This window comes from Carettochelys insculpta, chromosome 16 (genome assembly GCF_033958435.1).
Source record: "Carettochelys insculpta isolate YL-2023 chromosome 16, ASM3395843v1, whole genome shotgun sequence".
Lineage (NCBI taxonomy): Eukaryota > Metazoa > Chordata > Testudines > Carettochelyidae > Carettochelys > Carettochelys insculpta.
Window position 1 is genome coordinate 4,841,733 of NC_134152.1, and position 13,561 is coordinate 4,855,293.

General features: G+C 43.1%; 1 protein-coding gene across 11 annotated transcripts in view; it reads left to right on the forward strand.

Moving 5' to 3' along the window:
• NPRL3 (NPR3 like, GATOR1 complex subunit) overlaps positions 1-13,561 on the forward strand; it is a 74,067-nt gene that overhangs the window by 36,166 nt on the left and 24,340 nt on the right. For all 11 annotated transcript variants that reach the window (XR_012647810.1, XM_075011157.1, XM_075011158.1 and 8 more), the window contains 2 exons: positions 3,111-3,240; positions 13,095-13,284. Coding sequence is in view for 10 of the 11 variants with exons in the window: in XM_075011157.1 (XP_074867258.1) it covers positions 3,111-3,240; positions 13,095-13,284 (320 nt within the window). In the remaining variant the exon portion in view is untranslated. The remainder of the gene's footprint in view (positions 1-3,110; positions 3,241-13,094; positions 13,285-13,561) is intronic.

Sequence of the window (13,561 nt, forward strand, 5' to 3'; positions counted from 1 at the left end):
TACACTGTTGTCATCATGAAGTTGTTCTGTGAATACAGATGATTTGTAAACCTTTCAGTGCTCTTGGCTGCTGAGTGTGTCCAAGAAAAAGGACTCTTGGTGAAGCGTAAGGGAGTATCTGCCTAAATCAGTGCCCTTTGATTGCAGAGGGCGTGGGCATATGTCTTTCCAGTTCTTTGCATGCAGCTTATAAGTGTTTGCTCTCCTGTCAGCTGTAATACTTTGTAACCATGCATTCATTTCCACAGTTCACAGCGGTCCCTACCTAGGTCTTTTCCTTCAGCAGGGATGATGGATGAGAATGTGACTTGCATCTCAAACTGCTTTATTCTTCTTCTCAGAGCCTTGTAGTCTGTAGTTACCCGCACAAGGTCATTGATGCCCAAATAGAGACGTAGGAGAGGGAAGCAATCTGATTGCTTGATCAGTCTCAGCAGACTCTGAATTCACATCCTGAATTCTAGCTCCAGACAAGCAGCATGCTTCTGGAGTTTCCTGGTCTGGATGGCAGATGGATGACTCCTTCTCCCTTAGATTGTTCATTACTTTTGGGGACCTGGCATTGGCCATTGTTGAAAGACTGGATATTGAGCTATGTGGTCCTTTGGTCTGACCCAGTATGACTGTTCTCATGTAACAAAATCTGGCCTACTTGGTGACTCTCTAAAAGTGTCTCCTCTCCATGGGATCTGCTGAAGCAATTGAGTTGGTCCCAGGATGTTAGAATGACAAGTTGGATGAAGTAATAGCTGTTGTTGGATAAACTTCTGTTGATCAGAAAGAGAAGAGCTGCACAGAGCTCTTCCTCAGCTCCGGGAAAGGTACTCAAGAGTATCATAGGTAAATACAAGGTCAAACAAATAGTGTAGCATAATTAGCACATGCTCTGAAAGACCATTCAAGGTGAAGTGGCCTGCTAACACCCCTTTAGTCATAGGATAAAAAGGGAGGGTAGTGGGTTACACACTGTCATAACCCATAAAGCCAATGTCTTTTTTAAGATCATGATTTTTATCGTATAGCATAGTTGTGAAATGAAGCTCCTGGGTTCATCTTTGGAAGATGTTGAGCAGATTTTCTTTGAGGATGAGGTCTGATAGGTCAGATATAAGGAGATCACTTTGTCCCAAATGATTTCTGAGAGTCCCAATATTCTTTCAGTGAGAGTCCTGTGGCCAGGAATTTGCCTGAGTTTTCTTTAGTAAAGATACCTGGTTCATGACATTAAAACAATCTGTAACAACTAACTCTCCTTTTTTTGTTTTGACTACAGAGATGCTAATGGCCTACTACTCCTTAAATGGTCCTTTTAGGCCTTGTCTATGCTAACCCACCACCACCACCCCATCAGTCTAGAACATGCAACTTTGGCAACACAGATAGCATCGCTGCAGTTGATGTACTTACTTCATTGTCTTCTGCGTGGTGGGGGCTGCTCTCTTGTCAGTTCCAGCTATTCTTTGCATCCTAGTGAAGTACCAGAGTTGACGTGAGAGCAGGTAGAGAGTTGAGTTTATCATGTCTAAGCAGATACAGTAAATCAACAGCCAGTGGATCAGTCACTGCAGTGTCAATCCAGCATGTAGTGGAGACTGGCTCTTAGACTATGTCCTATTTATGCTAAACTATCCGTTCAACCTGATATTTAGAATGTCACAGTTAAATACCTTTCCCAGACCTGAAGAAAGACCCCTGTGTAGCTCGAAAGCTTCTCTCCCACCCACAAAAGTTGATCCCATGAAAGTTATTACCTCACCCATTTTATCACAGCTGGTGAGTTTATTTGAGGCTCCGGAGCTAGCAGCCCCCCCCGTACTTATTTGTGATGGTCCGAGTCTCTGGAAATTCTTAGCTGGGGGCTCTTGTTGCTGAAATTCCCTCCCAATCTCCTTTTACAGGGTCAGACTTTATTAGGCACAGTGCAAGGTCCATCTTTTCTGTTATGCGTGGAAGTAATGGGGGGCTGTTGTGGGGACAATTGTTTGCTCAATTTCTGGAAAACTGTACATTCCTGACTGTGTAAGTTGTGATCATTTGGCCCTGAACAGTAGGAGAAACGCATTTAAGTCGAACTTAGGGAGCAACCTAGGATTTAGCTAAGTCAAGGTAAAAGATTCTATCTTGTGTTAGCCGGTAGGTGTAGTCTGTTAGAGAACTCCAGCCTGATCTTGATCTTTAGCACATGTAAGGGTTTGTCTAGATTAGGCAAACAGTAGAAATTTATGCTGAAGCAGAGTGGGATTTGTCTAGTTTATGGGGTAATGTGCATTTATGGGGAGGCCGGGTCTAAGCTGCACTGATTTGTGGCTCATAATTTTGTCTGTGTAGGGTATCTTCAGTGCACACCAGCAGGGTCTAGTGTGCTTTAACATAGTGCTGTTTGTAGCAGAATTACTTAGAGTGCAGTAGGGAAGCTCAAGGGCTCACCCACATTTCTCAGCTCAAGGAGCTATGCTTATTAGACCTTATCAAGCTAGCATGCTAAAAGCAGTAGCCTGGCCATAGTACAGCAGCAAGCAGTGGGAGGAGCTAGTTGTCTTGAGGAAAAAAACCCGTGCAGACTCACGAGCACACATTTGGTCAGCTAATTCAAGGCACTGCTGTCGTTACTGTGCTGTGAAGTTACTAAATCTCATTCCCAGCTCTAAGTATACACACACCTTTAGTGTGCATCAGCGTGGTCTAATGTCCAACATGCAGTGTCCTTTAGAATTCACATCCCTAGGCCTGCACATTACTCCACCATGTAGATGGACCCTTAAATAATATTTTGTGCTTCCAAAGTAGTTATGGTTAGTGAGATGAAGAAATTGCATCTGTTTGATGTCTCTTTTTAAAATCTGTGTTAATGGGTCATGGGAAAATGGGGCCGATTAATTAAAGAGTCTGATTTAAAATAAAAAAAATTGCTTGGCAGGAGCTATAATATGTTCATTATCATTCAGGATACTAGAGTCAGACTATAAGGGGATTCTTTATTATTTACCTAGTACAAAAAGAACATTTTTATTGTGAACTGTAACATTTTGTGCAATGAACACTTGTAAGTTTATGTAAATTCTGTTTAGACAACAGTGCAAGACTAATTTCTTCTGGAATCTCTTCTGTAGCTACTCCCCTTTGGCAGATGAATTTTCCTGTCAGTTTCCTGGCCATGATTTGCCATCTGTGCTTTCCAAGTTCTCGTTGCCTGTTTCCTTATCAGAGTTCAAGAATCCGCTAGCTCCACCAGTACAGGAGGTAAGTTACAGGGGAGCATGTGAACACTCATGATTGACCGTTTAATGTGAGTGTGGGGGATGAGACTGTCCAACTAGGAGCATTGAGAGCTTTTGGGGGTTCACAAAGCTTTGTTACTGGTTTTCCTAGTCACCTGTTCAAATTACTTTACATCCACATGGTAAAAGCCTTTAAGCAGAAGTGGCCTGTGCTGAAAAGCATGCTGGTAAGGGAAATATCTGTACTACTTTACATCTCATAAAATGCCCTTAGTAGGATAGGAGGGAAAATTGAAGATCAAAATTCAATACAGGTTGGACCTCCCTGGTCTGCGACCCTCTGGACTTGACCAGTCCTGAACACGAGAATTTGCCAGACCAGAGAAGATTCCCCTGCTACTGGCCTCTCAGCCTGCCGCTGCCTCGAGTACAACCCTGCCTGTGTTGTCCCCGCCTCCCCATCCTAGCCTTGGCTTGAGTGCCAGGGGCTGCAGCCTCCTGCTGCTGGCCCCAACCCCATTGCCATGGGCTCCAGCCACAGCCCTGTAGCTGGCAGCCACATTCTCCAGCTGTGGCATTGCGGTCACGGGCCCCACTTATTCCCCTCCCCCACCTTGGACTCTAGCAATAGTCCCCATGCTGCAGACTCCAGCCCTGACTGTGGCTTCAGCCCTGCTGCCATGTGCTCTGGCAACAGCCCCCAGCCCTGGACACAGCTTTGGCCATACAGCTGTGTGCTGGTCATGGTCAGACTGCCTGATGCCAGCTCTACCACCACCATCTCTGGCCTGGGGCACTCTGATCCATCAATATCCATGGCCCTACTGAATCACAGATGTTTCCAGACCAGAGAATCATGTGTTTTAGAGGTACAACCTGTATATAAAAGAAGAAAAAAATAATTCTAGTTCAAACAGGTATTATTTAGGTAAAGGTCTCTGGCCTATGTTATACAGAAAGTTAGACTAATCAGGTGTTTGCAAACTTCATTTCATTGTGACTGCCTCCTGAAATTGACAAAATTTACTACCTGATCCCAGGAAGCGGGGACCAAAGCCTGAGCCTTTCTAAGCTCCTCTGTGCTGGGCATGGGAGCCAAAGCCTTAGGAATTTGGCTCTGGGCCCCAGGAAATCTAGTGCTAGCTTTGGTGTCCCCAATAAAAGAAGGTCATTCATAACGCACTTTGCAATCTCAACCTATCTTTTGAGAACCACTCAAGCAGATGTTTTCGGAAAACTGTTGAGGATGACTGCAAGCTCTCTTTCTAGAGTGGCAGCAACTAATTTGAATCCTATCAATTTGTATATATAGATGGGATTATTTTCCCAAGTGCATTATTTTGCATTTATAAACACTGAATTTCATCTGTTTGCCCAGTCACTCAGTTTGTCAAAAGTTACAAAGGGATCTTGCGAGTCAGCTGTAGGCTTAAATATCTTGAATAAATTTGTATCATTAGCAAACATTTGGCCAGCTTATTGTTCGCTCCTCTTTTAAGATAATTTCTGAATATGTTGAACAGTAGTGGTCCCAGTATAGATCGCTATTTATGTTTGTCCATTCTGAAAACTGTTTTTCTACTCCTTGCTTCCTATCTTTTAACCAAACAAAAAAGCAGTCATATAGCACTTTAAAGACTAACAAAGTAATTTATTAGGTGATGAGATTTTGTGGGTCAGACCCACTTCTTTGGGTTTGGAAGATGTTTAACCAGTTACTGATCCATGAGAGGATCTTCCCTCTTATCCCATGACTGCTTACTTTTCTTAAAAGCCTATGGTGAGGGACCTTGTCAAAGACTTTCCAGAAGTCAAAATACACTCTGTCCACAAGTTCATCCCTTGTGCAAATGTTTGTTGACCCCACCTCAAAGAAGTCTAATAGATGGACAAGGCATGATTTTCTTTTATGAGAGCCATGTTGACTCTTCGCCAACAAATCATGCTTATTTATGTTTTTGATAATTCAATATTTCCTAAAGTTTCAATCAGTTTGACTGGTACTCAAGTTAGGTTTATTGGCCTATAATTGCCAGAATTGTTTCAAGATCCTCTTTAAAAATGTTGTTGTCACATTGGTGCTATCCTCCACTTGTCTGATAAAGAGGCTGATTTAAGCCATGGGTTTTCATAGAACAGTTAGCAGTTCTGCAGGTTCATATTTGAGTTTCTTGAAAGCACATGGATGAATGTCATCTCATCCTGGTGACTTGTTAATGTTTAATGTATCAGTTTGTTCCAGAATCAGCTCCGGAGATATGTCGATCTGGGATTTTAATTTTACATATTAGCAGTCTCAATCTGTTTTGGTTTAGGTGAAACCCATCCTTCCTGTATAGGCTCCTCCTTTCCTAAAAGATTCCTTAGTTCCTAATAAATCTAAATCCCTGTTTCCTATGTCACCATCTGATATATATATATATATATATATCCATACACAGTATGAATTTTCAAAGGCCTTTATTCCAATCATATGAAAATTGGTTCTTCCTGGAATACTTAAGCATGCTTCTCAATGTGTGCTATTGCTCTCAACTTCATACATCTGGCTGGTTCCAAAATGGAAGGGTGTGGAGTGTGAGTCCCTTGTACTACACAGCAAGGCTGGCAACAAGCCTTGTGGGGGGGACTCAGCTCCAGGGTCCCCAGAGGGTGTGGGACCTCGTGCAGAAGGGGGGGATCTAGGAGCTAGCCTCTCCAGCCAGCCCTCAGAGCTTCCCAGACTACACCATATGGGACTCTGGTGCTGCTGCTGCTGTGGTTGTGGCAGTGGTGACCTGGAGCCCCAGCCTTTTTCCACCCAAACCCCTATCGGCATCCTTCACAGTGGCTTAAAATTGGCTGTTTCACAGAAAGATGTAAATGCCCCATAAGTGGACAAACCTAGAATCACAAGTCCTCGAGAGAGGTTTTTCCTCATTTCTAGACAGGTGGAAGTATGTTTTCACCAACTGCCTGGATAGAAACCTCCCACAATGGAACATGTTGTTTTCATTGGCCTCCTCCATTACATTCAGTATTTGTAATAATTTACATTTCTATTACTCTTAGCTGTTTGGTTCTTCTAAGCTAGGTCCTGCTTGGCTTTGAAGGCACTGACTGTAACTGGGGGTGGCTAGCTGGTTCTCACTGAACAAAAGATGCTTTAATTTTTATTTTTTATTTTGTTTTTAACTAAGTTGTTGCTAGGTGAACTGAATTAATTATGGATTGTACAATAGTGCAGTGGAAAATGAGTGTGTGAGGGAATAGGAATTGGAGGGGGCTGGGAATGTGTGAGAGAATAACACAAATAGGATTCAGTCAGATCTGTAGTGCATCTGGAAGCCATTATGTGTGGAATCAAGGGCAGCTTTTGTTGCTGAGCATGTAGAAGTACCACTTAGATGTGGATATAGCTGTTTGCAGAAGCTATAAAATGCACGTTTGCTGTGTGCTGAATTTAAAGGTAGTGATTGCAGGACTTTAAAGGGAAATATTGAGTGAGTGGTGTTCTGTCAACAGAAGTAAAGGTCCAAAGTGAAGCCCGTCACCTGAGAATTGGAATGTTGATCCTTCCTAGAGTAAAGCAGTGATTTGATTTACAAAGACTTTGTGGTCTAAAGCAAGGAAATGTTTTAATGGTGGTGTTTTGGGTTTTTTGACCTAGCATAGTAAATGTCAGAGCAGGTTCAAATAATTGGACAACCATTTATTTTTCCCAGTATAACTGCAGCACACTCTTGCTGTAATGAACCTGTTGAAATCGAAGTCTTTTATTTGCTATAGCCAGATTCATTATAGTTGAAAGGACAGTGAAAATCAACGGGCGTCAGAGATGTGAGCCGTGTGTGGTGGAGTTCTGGAGCTGGGTAAAAACTGTGCAAGCATGCACAACATTCCTTTTTTAAAACGTTACAGTACTGTACTGTAATTTGGGTACAGGGACTAGGTTTATACCAACCAAAGGTTTGTTATAATGAAGGGAATTATAGCAAGGGTGTACTGTGTCCTAGCATTTTTCCTTTGCTTTTGGACCAAAAGTTTCCCCAGTAGCTAGTCTAGTTTTTTTTTCCCCCAAAATGTAATCCTGATGAGCATGTGTCAGGTTAAATTAGAGTAATCCCATTCTGGAGCGAAGAGACACATTGTGCTTCAGAGGGCTATATGTTTAATTAAAACCATAAAATATATATGGCCAAACTAAGATTGGCCATTCCTTGTCCACTTTGTCCCAGCCCTAGCTATTCCCAGTTTTCTTGACATTTTCCTTTTTCATGTTAAAAAACCATCTCTGGGGATCTGATCTGTGGGAGCAAGCTTCTAATAATCAGTGTGCTAAAAGATTTTACAAATTTTTTCCGCTGTCAGGAAGGAAAGAATAGTGAAGGACTTGGTCTTGCCCTTTCAGAGTTCAGTGGGCAGTATTCTGTACTGTCTCCCCAGATGGGGTGATACATAAAGTCCTTGTTTTTCAGAACCAGAAAGTCTGTTGTGTGCTTGCTTGTCAATAAATACAATGCCCTGCATTGTTACCAGCTTCTTGCATCCAGTACACTACACTACACAGCTGGAGCTAGACCTACAGCAGCGATGGTAAATGGCGTCATAGGGATGGAGAGGGGAAAAGAGGGTATTGAAATTTACTAGTGGAAACAATGTAAATGTTGTTGCAGACCTGATAACAGACTGGGGGGTGGAAATGAAGAGGCACAATAGCAGTAGGGACAGTGGGATTTGGGGAGGCTGGGATAGAGGGGAGGAGGAGAGTGCAGTGAAGGGGCCATGCTCATGTGATGGAAAATGAAGCAGGAAGTTCACAATAGTCATCTTCAAATGAACTGTTTGCAGAGCCCAGTACCAAAATCCCAACCAGGCCTAGTTTCTGAAACCGGTTGCATCGCAATCTTCACCCCGGCATTGGCATCTGCTGCACATGTGATGCAGCAGTGCAGAATGCTGTCGTGGGAGAGGGAAATGGCCAAGGAGTGGAAAAGGGAGGGGGGTTGGAATCCACCTAACGGGGCAGCTGGAAAAAAAGCTGTTAGAAGAAGAGAGGGATCAAGATGCTGAACTATAGGATAAAATGAAACCTGGGTAGGAAGTAATGTGGTAAAATAAGAGAAGAATAAAAATAGGGGACTGGGAAGAGGAGGGGCGGAAAAAGAAAACAGGAAAGGTTTTGGGTCAGGATAAGCAGAAAAAGTAGAGCTGGGAATGTGAGCAGTTGCTGTTAGAGGGGAAGAGAATACACCAATTTTCCACAGAGTATCAAGGGAAAGAACTGAAAGGAAATACAGTTAATAAAAAGGGGAATTGATCACAAAGCTGCATAAGATGAAAACAGATCCTGGAAGCAGGACAGAGTGACGTTTGGAACTTCTGCTGATGGAATGCTGTGCAGAGGCATCTAATGGATGAGCAAGGGCCCCCAAGTACAGAAATCACACTTGTGGGCAAACACGGAGAAAAGAGTGGGAGCAATTGCAGCTCTGGGCCTCTTAGAAGTGCAAGAACTGTGCTGCTCCCTTGTTCAGCGCAGCTCTCCAGAGGGGGGCCAGCACCGTGGTATGGGCAGCACTAAGGGCTGACTGCCCTGGGCCCTGCCCCTTTCTGCCCTTTGCCCTAGCCCTTCTGGGTGTCCGGAGCAGGGCCTGTGGTGGCTTTTGGCCCTGCTGCTTGTGACAGAGTGAGCTGAAATGTTACCCAATATCTCAGAAGAAGAAATCCATTACATTTTTATTAAGCTCCCCTGAAGAAGCTACGAATTTCATAGTCAGCAGAGCCAACAAATTATTACCAAGGAGAGAGCATTAGCTACAAAATTTTGCTAGAATTAATTGCCTACAGTAGCTGCTTATTTATATTGTGGTTATGTCCATAGAGTGCTGGGTTATGTCCAAACCAAAGAACACCTGGTCCCTGCCCTAGCTAGCTTGCAGAAATACTGCAGCTTTCTGTGAGCTGCATCATCCACCTCCAACAAAAAGAGGAGATATTTGCAGTTAAGCAAACCCAACCTAAAATATTGTTAAAGATGCTGCAGTAATTGCTTCAGTTAAGTAGTACTTTAATGTTGGGTTTTTTATAATATTGGTTAGTATCCCTTTGCCAAATGAGGTGGAGAGTGGGCACATGCAGTGGCTGGGATGTGATACATGGCACTTGACGTTTGAGTTTTTGTTCTCTTTAAATGCAATTTCTGAGAATACAGCCAAGGTCAAGACGAGAGTGAAAAGTTTCGAGGAGGTTGTGTGTTTGGGTATGCTTAGCCAACCTGGCAAGGACTACTTCAAAAGCCTGCATAGAGAGAAATGGTCCAGCCCCATAAAACTGCTTGAGGTCTCAATCCTGGTCCTGCATCAGGAATTCTTGAAGGAACAGAGATGAGAGGTAGATGAAGGCTCACTCTGCCACTGGAGCAGCACTAAACCTCTCTCCACTCTGCCCAGGAAAGGACCTGCTTTGTGAGAAGTATTTGGAAAGGCTTTGTATTCCCCCTTCTAAGATAAGGGACCCACTCTTTTCCCCAGAGGACAAATGCTACATGGTATATCCAGAGGCTGAAAGAGACCCACGAAGCTGGCCTGTGCCAACTGACTCAGGCTTGCGGGCTTGGGCTAAGGGACTATTTAATTGTGGTGTAGATGTTTAGGGTTGGGCTGCAGCCTTGGCTCAAAGATCTTCCCTTTCCCACCCCACCCTTAGTTCTACAGCCTGACCTCCAGTCCGTTCCTGAACGTCTACATCACAGTTAAACAGCCCCTTGATGTGAGCCCAAGTCAGCTGGAACAGGCCAGCTACAGGTTTTTAATTGCAGGGTAGACATGCCTAAAGGGGCTGCTTCTGGTGGAGCTGAAACGCGGGACCCCTTTTTCTGTCCTAAGTCAGTTGAACAGTGTTGCGATGAGGAGGTGGAGGCACTAACCTATGTGATGACCAAGAATCTGAAGGTGCCCCCACAGTTTAATTCCTACCATGTGTGTGTACTAGGAGGGGCAGAAGGAAAATGACTTTAGCAGTAATGTTTCAGATGGTTGGATGGCGTAAAAGGAAGAGGAAATAACTTTCACTTCATTAGTTTGAAATGTTGTAAAGATGTGCCAAACTCTGCTTTCAGATAGTTAAATGTTAATGGTGATGGGCAGTTGTGCGTGGATTTGTGCGCAGAATTTGGCTTGTGGTTTGGAAAGGTATGCTAATATGTCTGTGTCAAGATTGATCCTGCCTCAGATGCCTAAACCAGTAAGTGTTAGGTGCATGGAATCTGGTAAAAAGAAGTGTATGTTGGTCTGTCTATGACTACAGGTCATTTAGCTGCCTGACATGTCATTGTGGGGTGACAGCCTTATTAACAAAAGATATGCTGGCTACTTTTTTGGCACAAGTGTTTTTAAAAAAATAGACTTACAAAGCCATACTGTGAATAGTCTCAGAGAGGTAGCTGTGTTTAGTCTGTATCTTCACAAAACAAAAAAAAGGCAGTCCTGTAGCACCTTGAAGACTAACAGTATTATTTATTAGGTGATGAGCTTTCATAGGACAGATCCACTTTTTCAGATTCTCCAGATCTGAAGAAGTGGGTCTATCCTATGAAAGCTCATCACCTAATAAATAATACTGTTAGTCTTCAGGGTGCTACAGGACTGCCTTTTTTTTCTTTGTTTAATCCATACTGCATGAGTGAACCATTAATTACCATTAATGTCCATGTCCATTTGTCTATCTGGTAGTTAATTCTGGGGAATGAATTTCATATTGGTCATGGACCACTGTGTGCAACAGTGTTGTGCTAGCAGCTTCACAGGTGGTGGGGGAGGGTTAGTCAGAGCCACCCTGTACCTGCAAAAGACAGGTAGAGGTTCTTTTGGATTGCCTTTCTTTGAAGTCAGCATTTTTGGGTTTGTTTTCCTTGAGATGAAAGAGCATTTAAAGCTCTGAGAAGGTTATGGAATTAGTTAATTGGCAAACTGTTGCATAGTAATAAACGGGTTGGTGTATAAGGCAAAAATCATTTCAACTGACAGTTTGTAATTGAACCTCAATAATTACACTTCTCCATTCTGCATGACTCTGGAGGGAGCACTAGCATCTTGACATTATCATGTGAAATTTCTTATTCTAGTAGGATTGTTTCCATTGTTGGCAAAGTTGCTTATTTGCTGTGCGCCTTTTGAGCTGTCTCCTACTGTGTTCTCTGAGTAGATTATTGTATAATTAAACTAAGTAACAGAATTTTTTCAATGAAGAGATGTTTGAGAGAGTTCCCCAGATTATATATCCGCCAGCCCCAAGAGGCAGCTATTTCCCAAAGAGACACTGCTGCATGCCAAGCAGCAAAAGGCGTGTGCTTTGGGGCTTGGTAGAAGATAATGCCAGGAGGTTACAGCCAGTCTGAAGTTTGCTCAACTTTTAGAAAAATTAGAGTTGTGTGGGCCGAAAAGTCTCATACAGGGGCTTTTACTGAGGTTTGGCCCATTTTCCATAATGATTAATACAGCAGATTTAGTTTCCTTCAGAGGGGCTGTGCTCAGTCTGCCTGTGTTTGATTTAACAAAACACTACTGGTTGCTATGAAGTCCTTGAGCAGTTTTTTGTTAGTGAATCAATGTTTTCAAAGCCTACTAGTTAATACTTGGGGCCTGCAATGTTTTGTGAAATTCAGCCAGGAGTTTGATGCATTTTTCCAAACCCTCTGAAAACCGTTCTCCCCTAGGTCAACAAACACTCTCACTCTATGTCTGTTGCTTTTGGCATCACATGGTGGCTATTCTATAATGTCCTTTTTTTGGTGGGGCAGTGGGGTGCTTTAACACAAAGAACATGGTTTCACTAGGAAGTGGGGATGGATTAGGGCAACCTAATTCCTTATGAGCACCACTCCACGCTAGTGACCAACATTTCAATAATTGAAGCTCTGGTAAGTTAAAATAGCTCAAGGCAAACAAAGATCTTGGGGAGAAATCAAGGTAATTCAAGGACCTAGAAAAGCAGACTACACTGTCTAGCCCATGGAACCTGCAAGGTGGGAGATGGTTCAGACTAACCCATCCCCATTGCCAGAAAAGCATGTAGCCCAAGACCCTCAAGGTCAAGTTTTTTAAGTTGTTTAAGTGCCTACTGGGTTTTTCAGAAACTCCCAGGGTCTTGTCTCCCATTGATTTTCAGTGTGCATTAAGGAACCTTGGTAAATCCATTAGGTACCTATTCTGTATCTTAAGATACTTAAATTCCTTTAAAAATCTGATTCTCTATTCTGTACGGTGTCTTGATGATGAATGCCCTGTTCCTCTGTCTAGGTTCTTACATTGCCTCCCGATGCCCTAATATCTGAGCATCTCACAATACCCCTGGGATGCCAGCCCATACCATTATCTCTATCTTGCAGATGGGGAAATGAAGACAGAAAAGTTAGTAACTTGCACAAGGTCACACACAAAGTCTGGGACAGAGCCCAGAATTGCAGCCAGGTCTCTGAGTCCCAGGCTAGTAATATACTAGCTACTGGACCATATACTTTATTCACATGTGCTCACTCTTCTCTTCTGTTTGGGCATGCTCCATTCAGATGGGCTGGGATGTTTCTTAGAAGAACTTAAATTCAGCTGCTATCTTCTTCTTTGTTGGGAGCTCTTTTTGTGACCATTTCTATGTGAAAACAGGTCAGAAGTGGATGCAGGCACCTACAGCTAGGGAACAAAATGCTACTAGAAAAACACTTACATAGTAAACGTGCATTGCCTTTTAGGAATTTTAATTTAAATGTGGGCTGAATGTCAATAGAGCCATTTCCAAGAAAGCACTAGCATTCCAGTGCCTTGTGCATTGTCTCCCTTTTACTTTTGACCTCTGCTGTGCTCTGAGTGCTTGCTTGAATTGCTAGCTTTTGCTTTGCAGACTCAGCTCGTACAGATGGTGATCTGGATGCTCCAGCATCGGCTTCTCATCCAGCTCCACACATATGTCTGTCTGATGGTGCCCCCAAAGGAGGAGGATTTCCGAGCTCAAGATGAAGACATGCCCTTTACTGCCAGAGTTGGAGGCAGAAGTCTAAGCACTCCCAATGCTCTCAGCTTCGGTTCCCCAAGTAGGAAAGCTTCCTTTTCTACTGTAAACAAATCTGCATTTGCTTTCAGAGATAAACATAGGTCATCTTTATATTAGGAGAAGAGGCAGTGTTTCATAATTTGATTAAGCTAACATGATTTTAGACAGGCTTTGCAATAAGTCTAGGAAGGGCATGTCATATTTAACAGTGTGTTAGCTAATCAGGATCAGCCCTGGAATTGGCAAATGTCTTAGGGAGTATTAAAACTCATCTCTCTCTTATCAAATACTGCAGGCATTGTGGTCACCCAGTTCTT